The sequence below is a fragment of the Hemicordylus capensis genome, chromosome 2 (assembly GCF_027244095.1).
Source record: "Hemicordylus capensis ecotype Gifberg chromosome 2, rHemCap1.1.pri, whole genome shotgun sequence".
NCBI lineage: Eukaryota > Metazoa > Chordata > Lepidosauria > Squamata > Cordylidae > Hemicordylus > Hemicordylus capensis.
The window spans coordinates 59,855,314-59,873,594 of NC_069658.1; the positions used below are offsets into that span (position 1 = coordinate 59,855,314).

At 45.2% G+C, this 18,281-nt stretch overlaps 1 protein-coding gene across 19 annotated transcripts in view; it reads left to right on the forward strand.

The window, feature by feature from the left end:
• ADGRV1 (adhesion G protein-coupled receptor V1) overlaps window positions 1–18,281 on the forward strand; it is a 457,213-nt gene that overhangs the window by 82,465 nt on the left and 356,467 nt on the right. For 18 of the 19 annotated variants that reach the window (XR_008315167.1, XR_008315166.1, XR_008315164.1 and 15 more), the window contains 3 exons: window positions 3,216–3,293; window positions 6,407–6,546; window positions 8,477–9,086. Coding sequence is in view for 13 of the 19 variants with exons in the window: in XM_053290676.1 (XP_053146651.1) it covers window positions 3,216–3,293; window positions 6,407–6,546; window positions 8,477–9,086 (828 nt within the window). In the remaining 6 variants the exon portion in view is untranslated. The remainder of the gene's footprint in view (window positions 1–3,215; window positions 3,294–6,406; window positions 6,547–8,476; window positions 9,087–18,281) is intronic. The other variant, XM_053290672.1, reaches the window with a different exon arrangement.

Sequence of the window (18,281 nt, forward strand, 5' to 3'; positions counted from 1 at the left end):
CAATAGAGACTTAAAAATCAGTAAGGAATGGGCTAAGTGAATCTGAAGGGGAAGGGAGTTCCAGAGAAGTGGGGCAGCAACTGAAAAGGCCCTTTCACGAGTCCTAGCACCCTGAACCTCTTGGAAATCGGGGACCAACAAAAGGTCCACCTGAGATGATCTGACCAGATGGGATGTAACTGGATGGAAGAGGTGGGTCTGTAGGTAGACAGGTGCCAAACCCTGCAAGGCTTTGAAGGTCAAAACCAGGACCTTAAATTGAACTCAGAAGTGAATAGGTAACCAGTGCAATGACTGCAGGAGAGGTGCTACCCTGTCATATTTTCTGGCACCCATGAGTAGGCGAGCCACTGCATTCTGGACCCGTTGTAGCTTTTCGATCGTCCTCAAAGGTAACCCTAGATAGAGAGCGTTACAATAATCTAAGTGGGAGATAACAAGGGCATGGGTCACTATCATTAATGCCTGCTGATCAAGGTAAGGGCGTAATTGATGAATCAGATGAAGCTGGGCAAAAGCACTTCTGGCTGCAGCCTCCACCTGCTGTTCAAGCAGGAGGCGCGAGTCCAAAAGGACCCCCCAAATCACGAACAAGCTCCTTTGGGGGCAGTGCCACCCCATCTAAAACAAGGTTCACATCCAGCTGTTGGTCGGTATGAGGGCTGAGTAAAAGTAGTTCAGTCTTAGTGGGATTCAGTCTGAGCTTATTTTGATTCATCCAGACCTTAACAGCTTCCAGGCATCGAGTAAGAACAGAAACAGCATCCCTAGAATGGTCTGGGATGGCAATATACAGCTGAGTATCATCAGCAGATTGATGAAATCTCACCCCAAACTGGGAAATGACCTGACCCAGCGGCCTCATATAGATGTTACAGGGACAAGAACCGAACCCTGGGGAACACTATAAAGGAATGGCCATGGGTCAGAGCATCTGTCCTCAATGCATACCAACTGGACATGCCCGCTAAGGTAAGAATGGAACCACTGTAAGACAGTGCCCCCGATACCCAACCCACGGAGACGGTCAAGAAGGATAGCATGATCGATAGTGTCAAAAACTGTTGAGAGATCTAAAAGGACCAAGAGAGGGACACTACCCTCGTCAAGGTCCCAAAGAAGGTCATCTGTCAGAGCGACCAGTGCTGTCTCTGTGCTGTGCCGAGGTCTGAAACCCGACTGATAAGAATTAAGATAACTAGTTTCTTCCAAGAGTCTCTCAAGCCAAGCATATACAACCCTCTCTAACACCTTTGCTAAAAATGGGAGGTTGGAGATCGGTCTGTAGTTGTCAAGGACCTCAGGATCCAGGGAGGGTTTCTTCAAGTGAGGGCTAACTATCACCTCTTTAAGGGCTGCTGGCACGAAACCCTCACATAGCGAGGAGTTAACCAACTCCTGTAGCCAAGAATTAACATTCCCACCGGCTGTTCTAACCAGCCAGGAGGAACAAGGGTCCAAGCAACATGTTGCCGCACCCATACCTGAGAGAATCGTGTCCATATCCTTGACCAACTCAAAGGTGTCCCATGTAATGTCACAAGACGGAATCTCCTCTATCTGATCAGATCCTATAGAAGTAGAGTCCAACTCTAGCTGAAGGCGGGTGACTTTAATCAGCAAAGAATCGAGCAAATTGATCACAGTGGCCAGATTGAATATCTACCGGATCAACACTCCTAAGAAGGGAGCGGGTAATCTGGAATAAGGCCGCTGGATGAGAGTCAGCTGATGCGATAAGAGCGGAGAAATAGTGAGATTTCACCTCTCTTATCGTCCTAGAATATTCCCAAATATGAGCAAGTAATCGCATTCGGTCATCTTCGGCACTAGTTTTCCTCCAATGACGTTCCAAGTATCTTTTGGTCTTTTTTGGTTCAGCTGTCCGCATAAAGTGCACTGAAATGCAATTTGGTTGGCACTGCCTGCACAGCTGCATATGCAGAACACCACTCCTGCTGCTGTGGAACAGGGCTGTTCTGTCCCAACTAAAACTGCATGACCACAGTTGCACAACACTACTTCCATTATTTCCAATGGCAGTAGCATCACACAACTGTAGTTGCACAATTTTAAGCTAGAATGGAACAGGATGGGCGATATTTTACATACAGGAGCAGTGCAGGTGGTGCTGAACAGCCCATGTTTCATTGAACAGGAGCGTTCCTAGACAGCAGGCTTTACTCAAGGCTTTATTGGGAGTTCAGATTTGCCCAATAGAACTGAGGCAAAAAGTGGTTTGTTTTATCCCGGACATAAATTGGGCTAGGCTCTAATGCACAATGAAAAACCTGAATCATGTGTGGAGTGTTCCCAGTTGACGTGCCAGAACTTAGACTTCAATTAGGATGATATGTGAACATCACCTGCCCTTCCAAAGTAAAATGAGCACATGGATTTCAGTGCAAATCTGACTGATGTGTGAACACACACCCTCCATTCAGAGCTAAATGTCCCATCTGGAAATGCTCCTGTATGTGGGCCAATATTTTTAACACACACAAAAAAAATCTAATTAAGTTTATGCCAAGTCACTTCGGTTTTCATGGTCATTTTAGCATCACCCCAGAGATGAAGGTACCCTTGATAAATCACTGTCACTTTCTGGATAGGTCTGTTATTGAGCTTGCATAGGAGTTGACAGTGTCAAGAAAATCTGAAAAAACTGCTTCTCTTTGAAAATAGTTTTGAATTGCTTTCTGCAGGTGCTGTTTTGTACACACTTGCTGCCTACCATTTAAAATGATTTTGTGGGAGGGCAAGGGCTGTACATGTGTGCTTTCTTAAGGAACAAGAAATTTCAACCTTGTAAAGTTTTAGCTAGTCAATAATCCTTTTCTGTGGTTTTTATTAGTATGTCCAGCACATACTCATCTACCAAATGTGCTATGACCCTTGCCATATATAAGTCTTGTCTTTTCAAACCTCTGTTCTTTTCTACCTATAAAAGCCTGTATAATCTGTCACAAACTTCCCTGATATTTAATGACAGTGAGACCTCAATATGCATAGTTGGGCAACCTAAAATGGTAGTGTGTGTCTTCTGTTTTCCTGTTTCTTAACCAATATTTTATAAACTTCCAGAGCATTTTTATTGCTTTGCAGGAATATCTTCTTTGTTTGCTTTTTATCCGGAAGTGTTTTGAAGTGCTTTCTGTCATCTGCATTATATGTGTCTATATATGTTTTGTCTATCTCTGTATGTCTTCTTAAAGTTGCTGGACTCTTTAGTGATGGCAGTGGTAGTGGTGATGGGAACTTGGACTTCTTCCTTCCTGCTGTCCATCAGCATGGTAAGCTGCTTATTCTGTAAAATTGATTATGCAATCATCCCAGATGTTTTGTCATAACCGGTGTGCCTTTTTATTAGTCAGTATTTGCTACATATGAATCACAGTGTTTAGAGATGTATATTCAGTGATTCTTCTCAAGACAACAACTTGTTTTGAAATAACTGTTTCATTGTAGCCAATTATTAGCTGTTTCACTGCAGCTAAATGTTTTCTGTCCCATTGTGTTCAGTGGAGCATTCCAAATATGTATGCATTAGATTGTAGCCTTAATAGGTTAGGGTGCATTTGGCTTTTTATAAATTCTGTTTCATGAAGTAGCTTTGAATTACTACATTTCAAAGTGAAGTTTACTTTGAAATGAATAATAATTGTTTGTTACAGCAATTGAAAATCTACCCCAATATGAAACTTGTTTGACTTTTTATTTTGCTTTGTTCCCCTCCACTTTGAGAGTTTCAGACTGGTTTATTTTTAAAGTATCCTACTATAGCTAATCACAGACATTCCAAAATGCTTTGATCATGCTGCCTTGCTGTTTTAATCTTTCACATATTGCCAGTTATGACAAGATGCAGATGTAAGGCAATAATAGAATATGGGAGTCTGTTCAATCCTTGCCAGTTTTCTTTGGGGAATCAAGATATATGAAATACATTTTCAGGACAATGTTGTCATTTCCTTTCAGGCACTTAAGACAGAAAACCAACAAAAAAACATCTTCATTATTTAAACAGAAATGATAGCACTACTGCTGAAGCACTATTTTCTTTTGATATGCTACTGCTTTATCTCCAGTCATATTTCACCTTTCTACCATTTTCATGGTAGCATATTCTGTACTTCCTCAAACTCCCCCCACCCCACATTATTTGATGAAGTTCTCAAAAATGCAAGTCTTGCCACTTCTCTGTTTTTCTTTAGAATTGACATTTTCTGTATTGATCATACCATTTCGGTTCAGATGTATAGCCCACACTGAATTCTGTTTTATGGTATAGCTCTTTTAAAACATTTTCCTTTTAACTAATAAAAGCATTATATTTTAGGGATGTGCATGAACTAGTTCGTGCGCTCCAGGGAGCAGGGATTCCTTTAGGGGGCATGGAGGGTGCCCTTACCTGCCCTGCCACTTTCCCCCCGTCAGCACTCTTCCCAAAAGCGTTTGTGTGGGGCTGCAGCATACCTTCTTGCAGCCCTGGAGAATGTCACCACACAAATGGATGACATGCACGACAAAAGCATCTCACCCAATGCTTTTGAGGAGAGCGCCGGTGGGGGGGGGGGGGGAACGGCAGGGCAGGTAAGGGCACCCTCCCTGCCCCCTAAAGGAATCCCCCTGCCTCCAAGCCAGCTTGAACGCTGGACTTTCGAACTGGTTCAGCGCTCCAGAAAAGGAACGCCAAACTGGTTTGTGCACATCCCTATTATATTGCTAAATAACCATAATATGCATCAACAGCATTGTGAATATATGATTGGTTCAGTGCAGCATTTTGTATCTGTCCTCTATAAATAGTGACAATTGTATACACAAGAGGTGGAGGACTGTACAGGGGCAGTCCTTCCATGAGGCAAGGTGAAGGGGTTGCCTCGGGTAGCAATTATCAGGGCACCAGTAGGGTGGCAAGATGCCCTTTTGCTTTCTGCTACCACCTTTCTCTACTGCCACCACATTAGGAGCAGCTCTTCACTGTCTCCTCCTCCTCCGCTGCTGCCACCTGCTATGGTGTGGGGGTAAGCATGTTGTCCTGCACTTTCTTCCTCATGTGCGGTTGGGCTGATAATTAATTTCACTTCCTTTCTTTTTTCATAACTGGATAAGCAGTGCAAGAGGGAGGGAATGAAGGAGGGTGCATGTGGTGTGTGGTGGTGGCTATCACAGCCACAAAGAAAAAGGAGGCAGAGATGGGTTTGTGTGTATGTGTGTGTCTGCGCACATATACACATTAAATCAAAGAGACGATCACTGCTACTGCTTTAAAAAAGAGGAGGGTGTATGGGAGGATGGCATTTGGCACCCTGCTTGAGGTGTACAGAAGTGGGCTCCCACTGGTAGAGCACATGCTATACAGGCAAAAGGTCCCAGGATCAATCTGTGACATCTCAAGGTAGACTTGGAAAGATGTTTGTCTGAGAACCCTGGAGAGCATCTGCTAGTCAAGAGTAGGCAATACTGAGCTAGATGGTCTGACTCAGTGTAAAATAGCTTTATGTAAAATTCCATAGAACGTTGTGAAAAATTTTAAACTCCATAGAATATATTACCAAATAAGTGTGCATAGAATTGCAGCCTAAACCTATTTGTCATGTGTGAATCATATTCTTTATCGTAAAATTGGAAAAATTCAGTCACCAGTATTATCTCTGTATATAAAAGCCTTAGGTGCTACATGGCAATTCCCGCCCACGCAGCACTAAGTGCATGCGTGAAGAGCAAGCAAGCTGGGGCAGCATGAGGGCAGTGGCTGAAGAGGGCAGCTTGGAGGCACCCAGGGAACTGGAGGAGCCTGACAGGGCAGCCAAGGAGGGCGGCGATGGAGGAGGGAGGCCCAAGGTAGAGGTGGCACAGGGAGGGAAAGCCCGGGGGCAGCCAGGGAATTGGAGGAGCTTAGTGGGGCAGCCGAGGAGGGCGATGAGGTGGAGCAAGAGGGTGGTGGAGGAGGGAGGCCCAAGGCGGTGCAGGGAGGGAAAGCTTGGGGACAGCTGGGGAACTGGAGGAGCCTGACGGGGCCACCACCCGAGACAAGGAGGAGCAGGGGGCAGTGGAAGAGGGAGGCCCAAAGAGGAAGTGGTGCAGGGAAGGAAAGTAGTGCTGCTGCTGCCGCCATGCTGGAGGGTGGGAAGGTCTCTGGGGTGAGGGGGGCAACTAGCACACAGATGATCTGCATCAGTCAAGCTAGTTCTATACTAAAGGTGTTATTGTGGGGGCCGGGGGAAGATGAGTATGTGTATTAGTATTCATAAATAATGCCAGCAAAGAATGTTCACTGGAAATACCACATATTGAAAACATAGATTATTTCAGTTTACTATCTATTTCAAGTGTTAATTTCTGCATCTTCAAATATATGTCTTTTTTTCCCCCCTCCCGTCTTGAAACTTGTAATCCACAGCCACCTTGGGAATAGCATCTCACATCATAGTGACTATTGAAGCCTCTGATGATGCTCATGGAGTTTTTGAGTTCAGCATCGAATCCCTCTCTATCAATGGAACTGAACCTGAGGATGGAGATGGAACAGTAACACTTGAGGTTAAGAAGTTTGAATTTACAACTGTGGTATCACCTTGCTTTCTCTACAGTTCTCACAATTTAGTTATTAAAGCGATATCCTATGTCTCTTTTTAGTTTTATAAGAACTGGATGTTCTCTTTGAGATGAGAGGTGCCGCGATCGTTCTTTCCACTCTCTCTAATAGGCATATAGCACCTGAATGAAGTAGAGGGACACAAGGAGTGGTAGCACATTGAAGTGTATTGTAGCCACCTAATTCTCACAGCCAGTGCTCAGATTAGAGAGCCAGAGATTGTCTGGCCCTCTTGCCTTTTGTATCAGCCTGCTTTGCTACTACATTTAGTACAGTATAGATTTGGCTACAGTTTTCAAGTGTCAAGGATGGGGCTTATGGATTTAATTTAGACCCCTCCCCCCGCCATACCTTTCCTTCATATTTGATGGGAATGAGCCTATATCTCAGTGGTCTGCTTTGCATGTGGAAGATCCCAGGTTCAATCCCTGACTTCTCTAGGTAGGGCTAGAAGAGACTCCTGCCCGAAAACTTAGAAAGCCACTGCCAGTCAGTTTAGATAGTATGAATTAGATAGACCAATGGTTTATTAGCATTCACACTTGTGATGCAGTGCAGCTGTCTTAAAACAGCTGCACTGGCTGTTGATACGTTTGCGGGCAAAATACAAAGTGCTGGTTATTACCTTTAACGCTCTGAACGGCTTGGGTCCAGGCTACCTTAGAGAGCTCCTTCTTCGGTATGATCCCCATCGCTTGTTGAGGTCATCTGGAGAGGTCTGTCTCCAGTTACCACCGGTGCGTCTGGTGGTGACTTGGAACTGGGCCTTTTCTGTAGCTGCTCCTGGTCTATGGAATGCACTCCCAGCAGATATCCGCAGTTTAGGCTCACTGTTGGCCTTTAAGAGAGCCCTAAAAGCTTATTTGTTTGGCCTGGCCTTCCAAAGCCTGTAAAGTGTTGTGTGTGTGTTTTTTTAAGTATTGTAATTGGTTTCAAATGGTTTTAATTGTTTTTAATTGTTTTTAGCACTGTGTTTTGAATTGTGTGTTTTTATGTCTTTTAAAAGTTGTTGTATATTGCCCAGAGCCTCTGGATGGGGTGGTTTATAAATGTAATAAATAAATAATAAAATAATAATAATAATGCTACCCCCATGGCTGGGCTGCCTTTCACGGCATGCACACAGCAGTAGTCAGGTAAGAGGTAGGGTAGGCAGTGTGCTGGATCACCAGTTAGGTCAGAGCATGGCTAAGAACGATTACTCTGTCTAATACTTACTCCAGTTCTGTGCTGCAGTAAGGGCCTTATCCTTGTATCTGTAGTGGCTATTTCTTGCTGATTTTGAACTCAGCTAGATCAATATGCAGATAATTTATTAGCTTATAAATGCTAGCTTACAGTATTAAGTAACTTATACTACTTACTTATGTTAGCCTAAAAAATGGCAGGTTCTACTTGTGACAAAGAAGACAGATGACCCTACCTCATATCCCCTGCTAGCTAAGCAAAGAGGCATTTTTCAAAGGGGTAGTTCTTTTCTTTTTAGCCGGGGGAGAGCAACTGGCACCATTAAACCTCAGCATAGCATTCCCCCAGTGGCTGTTGCTAGTGTCTCTTGAGTTGCTTCTTAGACATTCTTATTCTATATAGACCACTTTGAGAACTTTTTCATCACAAAAATAATATACAAATACTAGTAGTTCTAGGAGTAGGAGTGATACAGGAACAGCCACCACCACCATCACCCCCCCCCCAAAAGTCCTGCATGATTAGGACATTTTTGTTCAATGATCTGGAGAACCTGGCATTCTCACTACATTCACTTCAATACTTTGTATAAGGTGGCACAGGGACACCATGGACTAGCCATCTTGGTAAGTGAGGCTGTTTGTCCTTCATAATGGAACAATAATAATTTACTGTTTTATTCTTCAGGTTGTCAGAAATCAAGGTGCCTTGTCCCAAGTGACTTTGCATTGGCTAATAGTGCCTGATGATACTGAAGATCTGCTAGCTACTTCTGGCAACATAACTTTCAATATAAAGCAAAGAAGAGCAAATATCATGGTACCAATCTTGCCTGATGAAACTCCAGAGCTAGACAAGATGTTTTCAATTTGGCTCATCAACGTCTCATGTGGACGTCTTGGAGTTCACCTGAATGCTACATTAACTATTCTTGCGAACGATGACCCCTATGGGCTTTTGATTTTCTCTGCGAAAAACAGGCCCATCAAAGTTGAGGAAGAAACCAGGAATATCACCCTTACAATAGTAAGGTTAAAAGGTCTCTTGGGAGTAGTCATGGTTACATACAGAACAATGGGTGATGAGGATAAGTCACCCTATTTGCCTTCAGACATTGCTAGAGCAACATGCAAACAAGACTATCTGCCTGTTTCAGGATCTGTAATCTTTGTAGCCAATGAAGATGAGGCTATTATAGAGCTCCCTATTCTGGATGACAGTGAACCAGAGAGATCAGAATCTCTGTTTGTGGAGCTGCTTGATGTTACTTTGGTAGAAGGAGTCCAGCGTCGACCAAGTAAGAGTTTTTTTTGCTATCTTTGCTGCAATACAGTTCTAAGGAATGTTGAAACATTACTCATTTCACTAACCCAAATTGTATTTTCTTACTTATACTAAAGACTAGTACACATGAGTTGCTTTGCTTATGGGTATTATTTACCCACGACAAACAAAATGGCAGGTTGTGCTGCTGATTAATGAGTCAGATGATACATTTCTATTTATCTCATATTTTTATACCTCCTGTTATGTGTATCTCTAGGAGGTGTACAATGAGCACAGAGCTACCAAGAGCAGAAGAGAATTTCTAATTCTGTCCCTTTTCTGCGGTTAATAGAGAACAGATAATAGAGAATTTCTGCAGATGCAGTTAATAGAGAAATGGCATTCTTTCCCTAAAGAAAAAAAATGACAAGATCTGTTCTGACACTTGCTGAAGGAGCCCTGCAGTGCTTGAGAGGGCAAGGTGGTAGTGATAGTCTTAGTACACACCAGACTGCGAGTGCTGCCTTTTATGTTGTCTGTATCATATTCTAAGGGATCAATACGATGAATGTGGCATGTAATGTTTGCATATGTAATTGCCACTCCTTTGACATTAAAGAATGCAGGACAAGTAAAGGAAGGGGCATAGAATGTTGGAAAAGGGGAAGGGAATGGAAGCTTGATTGTGACAAAGCAGAGGGGGTGGAAATTGAGAGAAGAAGCTGAGGAGGAGAAAGAAGAGAAGAAAGCAAACAGATTTTCCTCATAAATTAAAGGAAGAGTGAACACTCAACAAACAGACTGAAAGGAACTTTTGGTGACAGATTGACTGCTATCCAACTAGGGGAAAAGGCCTCTAGTTTGACTTGCTATCCAGATAATGAAAAATTGGTGGACACCTGTAGAAGAATAAAGAGAAGAAAACTCACAGGTGCAGTAAGGATGGTTTACTGCTTCAGTGTGTTTTGAGACTGTTGACTCTTCCTCAAAGACAACCACTATTTTAAGAGTACAGGGTACTTTGCTCATCTTTTTAAAAAGCTAAACTGCCCCCAAAGAAGAATTAATAGACTCAGAACACATTGGGCCAATAAACTGTTTTCGGTACACCTTGAGGTTTCCTCTCTTCATACTTGCTTTCCAATATGTGACAGATTGCCAGCACCATTGTCATGTAACCAGCACTGATCTGGGATTGGATAATATAAGGTAAATGCTGCCATACTGGACCAATACGAGGCCACAGAAGAAGGAGGTGAAAAAGGCGGAGCTAACTCCCTCCAGCCTCCCCGGGGAGGAGTCAAACTCTTCTCACAGCCCATTGGGCCTATTCACACGGCAGTTTCTGGCTCCCCCCCATCGCTGTCAGAGCTCCGCCTTCCACCAAGCGAATGCCAACAACTTGTTTTCTCCCCACCCTCGTTCCCTTCATATTTTTGCTATTGTGATCATCGAGCCCCTAGGAAGACCTACGTGAAAGCTAGATCGCTGCTTTGTGCTTTTAGTAGATTCAAATAAAGGCACATGATGCTCTTTCCGCTTACCGCCCCCCCCCCTTTCCTGACCCTGGGCCATTTGGAAGGGGGCGGAGCCATCCGCCGGATGACTCCGATTCTTGGGAGGAGCCGATGGGCGGGGCTCGGCATCTTTTCGGAGTGGTCTTTTCGTGAAGTCTCGTCGCTCTTCGCGAGATTCGGGAGAAAAAGTCTTTGCGAGAGTTTTCAGCCATTGATGTTGAGGGGCAATTTATTAGAGATCTCCACCAAATAAGTTGACCCCCAAACCGAAGCCCATTCACGGGATGGCCAACCTGAGCCTTTCACGCTGTTGTTACACTAAAACTCTCATCATCCCCGCTACAATTTACTGGCCATCCCTGATTTATTTATATCTTTATAATATGGACCGGCGTCTTTCTTTTGCTCGGGAAGAGTAAGATCCAGACTTGTCTGTTTTATATGTTTGTTATATTTATATACGAACTTTCTTCATACAATTGGAACTTAGGGCGGTGTACAATAGGCCTTTAAAAATTACAGTGTAAAATATAACCAAACCAATTATTTAAAGCCAACTATATACAACCAACCGCAGCTGAAATACACACAGCAGCAGACCAAAATATTCCAAGATAAAAACGCTAGACACAGAACTGCAGTCCCAACTTGTCTGCAAAAGGAAAACGACTCGGGACCTGGCAAACCTCAAGGAACCGTGAATTCCAAAGTGCAGGTGTCCAGCATTACACCCAGGGTTACACACTTACCACCAGTGAAAAGGCCGTGTCAGTGCACACGCCAAGGTGTACCTCAAAGTGGGGAGAAGAGTTGGAGCAAAGACATACACCTGCCTCCGCCACCACCACAGAAGATCTCAAAGATGTGCAGATGTGTATGGGAGGAGGTAGTCTCTAAGGTATTCATTAAAAACACACACACCCCAAAACCCCTTTTTCTTCCATAGGGAGAACAGCAGCTTTGGCAGGAGCAATTCATGAGGGGGAAATGAACAGAATGGGAAAGAGTTAAGCAATTCTCTCCAGTTAAACTTGCCCCTTCTATTTAAATAAAATAAGACTACCATACACATCAGCCACTAAAGCTAGATAAGCCCTTGGCCATCATAGTCAGTATAGCAGAGAGTACTGGAGTCTCAAACCACGACAGAGAGAAAGAATAGAGACCTGAGAGAGGAGAGCTGGTCTTGTGGTAGCAAGCATGACTTGTCCCCTTAGCTAAGCAGGGTCTGCCCTGGTTGCATATGAATGAGACTTGATGTGTGAGCACTGCAAGATATTCCCCTCAGGAGATGAAGCCGCTCTGGGAAGAGCATAAGGTTTCAAGTTCCCTCCCTGGCTTCTCCAAGATAGGGCTGAGAGAGAGTCCTGCCTGCAACCTTGGAGAAGCTGCAGCCAGTCTGTGTAGACAATACTGAGCTAGATAGACCAGTGGTCTGACTCAGTATATGGCAGCTTCCTATGTTCCTAACCCTATCACCAGAAATTCTGGGCATAAGAATATAAGAACAGCCCTGCTGGATTGGGCACAAGGCCCATCTAGTCCAGCATCTTGTTTCACACAGAGGCCCACCAGATGCCTCTCGTAAGCTCACAGGCAACAGCTTTGTGCATGCCCTCTCTCCTGCTTTTGCTCCCCTGCAACTGGTATTGAGAGGCATCATGTCTCTGAGGCTGGAGATGGCCCACAGCCACCAGATTAGGTAAGAAGGCACTGAAATACGGAAAGGGAACCAGGCCCTGAGCCTTTTGGCGGGAGCTAAGAGAGTTAGCCACTAAATGGCTCCAACCTGGCTCTGCAGGTGAAACTCTCATTGTGGAGAAGATTGTGTTGGATCAAGCGTTGCAGGGTAGCCCGTCAGAGGCCTGGCTCTGGCTGATGTGGAGCAGGCCTAACTCCTTAAAGAATGCTGTTAAAATGTTGGAAAACTATATGGCGGCAGAGGGATTAGACACTCCTAGGGAAGCTCTGGTCCAAAGCTGAAAGGACCACCTCAGGGGAGATTCGTCAGTGTTCCTGGGGGTCGCAGAGCCCGGCGTGCCAAGGCATGTACCAGTGGTTCATACCCTGGTACTGTCCCTCATTGGTGGCTGATAGTCTCGGAAGCTGAAAAGGGGGAAGATAAACCCAGAGGAAGGAGAGGCCAGAGCCTGGGGCCCCTGTAGGCAACTGGAACTTCTGCCTGAGGGAGGAACCAGCAGGGGCCCTTGTTTCATGTGTGGACAAATGGGTCACCTGAATAGAGAATGCTCCTTCATGGAATGTTATCTCTGTCAGGGTGAGGAGTGCTTGGGGGCAAGCAGGGAACTACTGGTTGTCACCGTATGGCCACCTGCAGGAGAGGCCCAAGCGTTGCTGGATACTGAGAGTACTTTTTCAATTGTACGAGCCTGGTGGGCTCCCCAGGGTGTTACAGCCAAGAGAACAGTGGTGGTCTCTTGCCTTCACTGGCATGCATGCCGGCTGCCACTTCGGTCCTTTTGGATTGGGCTCCCTGTTGGAGAGTGTATCCTGGAAGCACTAAAAACCAAGGACCTGCCTTATGATGAATTGCTGGGCTGTGATTGCCCTGGTTTTTGGTCTATGGTCCATGATGCCCCCTGGCTGTAGAAGAACCCTGCACCATGGCAAAAGAGGATCCCAAGGAAGGACCATCCACCCGGGTACAGCCTACTCCGGGGACTCCACCCAAGGACAGTTGGAAGTTGCAATAGTTCCAACAGATGGATCACTCCAGCCTTTCTGGGAGGCGGCTCAGGAAGCACGACAAGACAAGAGATCGATGGAGGGCTGTTCGAGGTACGACAAGGGGTTCTGTGGAGGGTAGCAGACAAGGCAATGGGTAGTGCCCCGGGAGTACAGGGGTGACGTATTAAAGGTGGCCAACGATTCCCCTGGGGGAGGACATTGGGGAGGGGGCAGAAAATCTTGAGCAACATCCAAGGGCCCTTCATTAGCAAAGAGATGTATGCCTACTGTGAAACGTGTCTGATTTGCTTACAAGGCAATGGCAGATTGCCAGCCTTGCCCCCTTGTGCCCCATAATTCCTGCCTCCTGGCCCTTCGAATGGATAGGTATGGATTTTATAGGGCCCTTACCCCAGACTGCACGAGGCTTTAGATATGCCCTAGTCATAGTGGACTATGCCACACAGTACCAGAGGCCGTGCCATTGAGGACCATGAAAACCCCGGGAGTTGCTCGGGCCCTAATGCATTTGTTCGCCCATATGGGGCTACCTGATGAGATTATATAATATCAGGGAACTTCCTTCATATCTCACAGAATGAAGCAGCTTTGTAACAGCTTGGATATCAAGCACAAGGTGGCCTCAATATACCACCCCGCAAACGGATTGCCTTGTAGAACGATATAATCAAACTAAAGACAATGTTGAGAAAGTTAGCAGCGCACCACCATGGCCACTGAGATCTGCTGCTAATTCCCATTCTTTTTGTGATTGGTTCCATGCCCCAGGCCTCTACTGGTTTTGCCCCATTTGAATTGTTATATGGGAGACAATCCCGAGGACTCTTGGACATCCTGGGGGGAGGGGTAGGCCACCCCCTTAGGAACCAAAGCTGTGAGTTTGGAAACATATGGAGCAGCTGCGGGACAGAACACAGGAGAAACAAACCCAGGCTAGAGCTAACTTGTTGAAAGTGCAAGAACAGCAGAAGGGCCACTAAGATCAGAAAGCTTGAGAATGTTCCAAACAGCCCAGAAAATGAGTATTAGTGAGAGCCATGGTGTTTCCCACACATCAGGGTGGGCCCTGGCGAGGACCTTACCCAGTCATGAAAGTCGTGAACCCCCAAACATATGAGGTTCAATATGGGATGGGGCAACAAGACACCAAATGGTTGCACATCAACCTGGTGAAGAAATGGAGGGACTGGCAGTCTGATCAAACATGCCTTCATGTGGGATGAACAATGGGGGACAACCTACCCGAGGGAGCGCTGCCTTGGATGGGGCATGGGGAAACCTGGGAACAACCCCGCTGCGCCAGTAACCTACCGAGGGACTGGGCAAAGCCCTTAGAAAGTCTGCTCTCACAGTATGCCTCGTTTTTCTCAATGAGACCTGGACAAGTAAAAGAGATGCACCATGCCATAGAGATGGATCTAGGTATGATATGTATGAGATGGAAGCCCATACCCTGGAAAAGATGGGAAGTGGTGGAAAAAGAAGTGGAGGATATGTTGTAATTCCAGGTCATAGAGCTATCACACAGCTATTGGCGTAATCCTATAGTACTTGTTCTGAAGCCCGACGGCACCATCCACACCATAAGGAAGATATGCCATTTCCTGATTAGGTGTACATGGAGAGGTAAATCGGGGTGTCACCAGCATATTGATAATGCCCAGCACCAAATCTCCTGAAGACCACTTCCAGCGGTTTCATGTAGATGTTAAAGAGCATTGTAGACAGTATGGAGCCTTGTGGAACTCCACACTTCAGTTCTCGCTTTGCAGAGCAACAGTCTCCAAATGACACCATCTGGAATCTCCCGAGAGATAGGAGCGGGACCCCTGTATAACAGTGCCACTCAATCCCACCTCCCTCAGGCAGTCCAGACGGATACTATGGTTGATGGTATCGAAAGCCACGGAGAGATCTGAAAGGATCAGTAGAGTCACACTCCCTCTGTCGATAGCTAGTTGGAGATCATCCATCAGGCCTATCAAGGCATTCTCAACCCCATAGCCCACACAAAAGCCAGTCTGAAATGGGTCTAGATAATCTGCATAATCCAAAACAACCTGGAGCTGAGAGACCACCACCTACTCAATTACCTTGCCCAACAACAGGAGATTAGAAACAGGTCTGTAATTAGTTAACTCTGAGGGATCTGCCGGGATGCCATGTTACCTGGTTGCTTGGGTGGCCCTGTGGCATCTGGAGAAGGGCGTGGCATTCCTCCTGTGGGTTTTTCATTCCCTTCAGGGGGCAGTAGGGATTAGAAGGGTCCAGGCTGGTTGGATCCAAGGTTTCCAGGTATTGAGAGAGCAAGGCAAGGAGAGCTGCAAGAAACAGCTCCAGGGAGACAGAGAGGTTAGGTGTGGCAGGAAACGGGAAGCAAGGTCAGAAAGGGGGCGGGGCTGGAAATAGGCTTTAAGCCCTGTTAGCTCTGCACTGGGGTATTTAAAGACAAGGCAGTTGATGAGGAGGATCTGTTTCTGAGTATGGGAGCTTGGAGTTCTGTAGGAGAGGGAACTGGCTGAATGCAGCAAGCCAGGAGAAAGTCTCAGGTAACAAACTAATCTTCTTCTCTAGTTGTTCCTGAGACTGACACTTTTTTTTTTTTTTGGTGCTTACCCAGTTATTCTGGAGTTCAAGAAGAGCTGGGGGCCCACCCTGTCCCCTGGGAGTCTGACATGATCCAATGCAGGTTTCTTCAAAAGTGGTCTAATAATAGTCTCCTTAAGACAAGGAGGTATCCTGTCCTCCCTCAGAGAAGCATTTATAATATTTACTAGACCCTCTCTGATAATGTGATTATTAGATGAGATAATCCAATTTGGGCAAGGGTCAAGAGAACAGGTTGTAGGATGCACAGTCTGAAGCAATTTGTCCACTTCCTCAGGAGTCACAAACTGAAAATGATCCAATCTAATGCCATAAGAGGAGTTGCTGGACACGTCCACAGTAGATTCTGCAATAACTGTGGAATCCAGTTCGGCCCAAATGCAAGAGATTTTATCCGCAAAAAAGTCGTTAAAAATGTCACAGCGAGTAACCAGTGGTTCCAAGTTTAAATTCGAAGGGCAAGGGGTACATACTAGCTGCCTCACAACCCTTGACAACTAAGCTGGACATAAGTTTGCAGAAGCAATGTGGATGGAAAAAAACTGCTTCTTTGCCACCTGCACTGCTAGAGCATAGATCTTCAAATGTGCTCTGTGTTGTACCCAATCAGATTCATGCCCAGTCTTCGTCCACTTGCGCTCTAGTTGTCTATCTCACCGCTTGAGCTCCTGTAGTTCATCTGAATACCACGGGGCTGTCTTTCAAGCGAGTTGGAGAGGATGCTTAGGGGCAATTGTGTCTACTGCTTTAGTGAGTTTATTATTTTCTGTTTGCAACAGAGCATCAACAGAATCACTAGCAGAACCAACCCTTAACCCTTCCAATGGTGTTTGTGTGCGTGTGTGTGTATTAGATTTGTATACCCCCTCAAGCAGATGTCTCTAGGCGGTTCAAAAATATAAAAACAGATAAAAACAAAACAACTCATTAAAAACAAATAAAATTAGATTAGATTTTTATCATGCCTTTCATTAAAACAATTTCAAGGTGGTTTACAAAACATTTAAACAACATAAAACTCTTATTTAAACAATAAAACATTAAATTGGAATATAAAAATACAAATCTAAATAAAAGTTTAAAACACATACACAATAAGACCCTAAAATACAGAGCAGCAACAACAAAAACAACATTCATATAAAACCCTGGGTAAAAAGTCAAGATTGCACTTGCTTTCTAAAAACTGTGATGCAGACTGAGGAGTGGATGCCCACCTGGAGAGCATTCCAAAGCCTGGGGGCAGTAACTGAGAAGGCCCTGTCCCACGTGCATGACAGCTGAGCCTCCCTCATTGTTGGCACGTGGAGCAGAGCCTCCTCCGATGACCTTGCCAGGTGGGCAGAAACCCTTGGGAGCAGGCAGTCATAGGAACATAGGAAGCTGCCCTGTACCGAGTCAGACCATTGCTCTAGGTAGCTCAGTATTGTCTTCACAGACTGTCCGTGGTGTCTCCAGGGTTTTAGGCAGGAATCTCTCTCAGCCCTATCTTGAAGAAGCCAGAGAGGGAACTTGAAACCTTCTGCTTTTCCCAGAGTGGCTCCATCCCCGGACGGGAATATCTTCCCGTCTGGAAGTGCTCATACTTCTAGTCTCCCTTTCATATGTAACCAGGGTGGACCCTGCTTAGCTAAGGAGACAAGTCATGCTTGTTACCACAAGACCAGCTCTCCTCTATGATTGATTGATTAAGTGCCATCAAGTCGGTGTCGACTCTTAGCGACCACTTAGATAGATTCTCTGCAGGATGATCTATCTTCACCTTCGCCTTTAAGGTCTCAGTGGTGTACTCATTGCTGTTGTAATCAAGTCCATCCACCTTGCTACTGGTCATCCTCTTCTCTTTTCTTCAACTTTCCCCAGCATTATAGACTTCTCAAGGGAGCTGGATCTTCGCATAATGTGTCCAAAGTATGATAGTTTCAGCTTGGTCATTTGTGCCTCGAGTGAAGATTCTGGATTGTTTTGTTCTATGATCCATTTGTTTGTTTTCCTGGCTGTCCATGGTCTCTTCAAAGGTCTTCTCCAGCACCAAAGTTCAAAAGCGTCAACACTTTTTCTATCTTCTTCAAAGTCCAGCTTTCGCTTCCATAGGGTGTCACGGGAAAACCCATTATCTGAATAATTCTAATCTTTGTAGGTGTAGACACGTCACAGCATCTAAATATCCTTTCCAAGGCCTTCATTGCAACCCTATAAAGTGCTAGTTTCTTGACTGCTGGATCCTTTACTATTGATGGTCGATCCTAAAAGGCAGAAGCTATCCACCACTTCAGTGTCTTCATTGTCAATTCTGAGGCTGGTTGCTGTACCCTTTGTCATTAGTTTAGTCTTCTTTACATTTAATTGTAGTCCCTTTTTTTCACTATGCTCCTTGACTTTCATTATTAGAG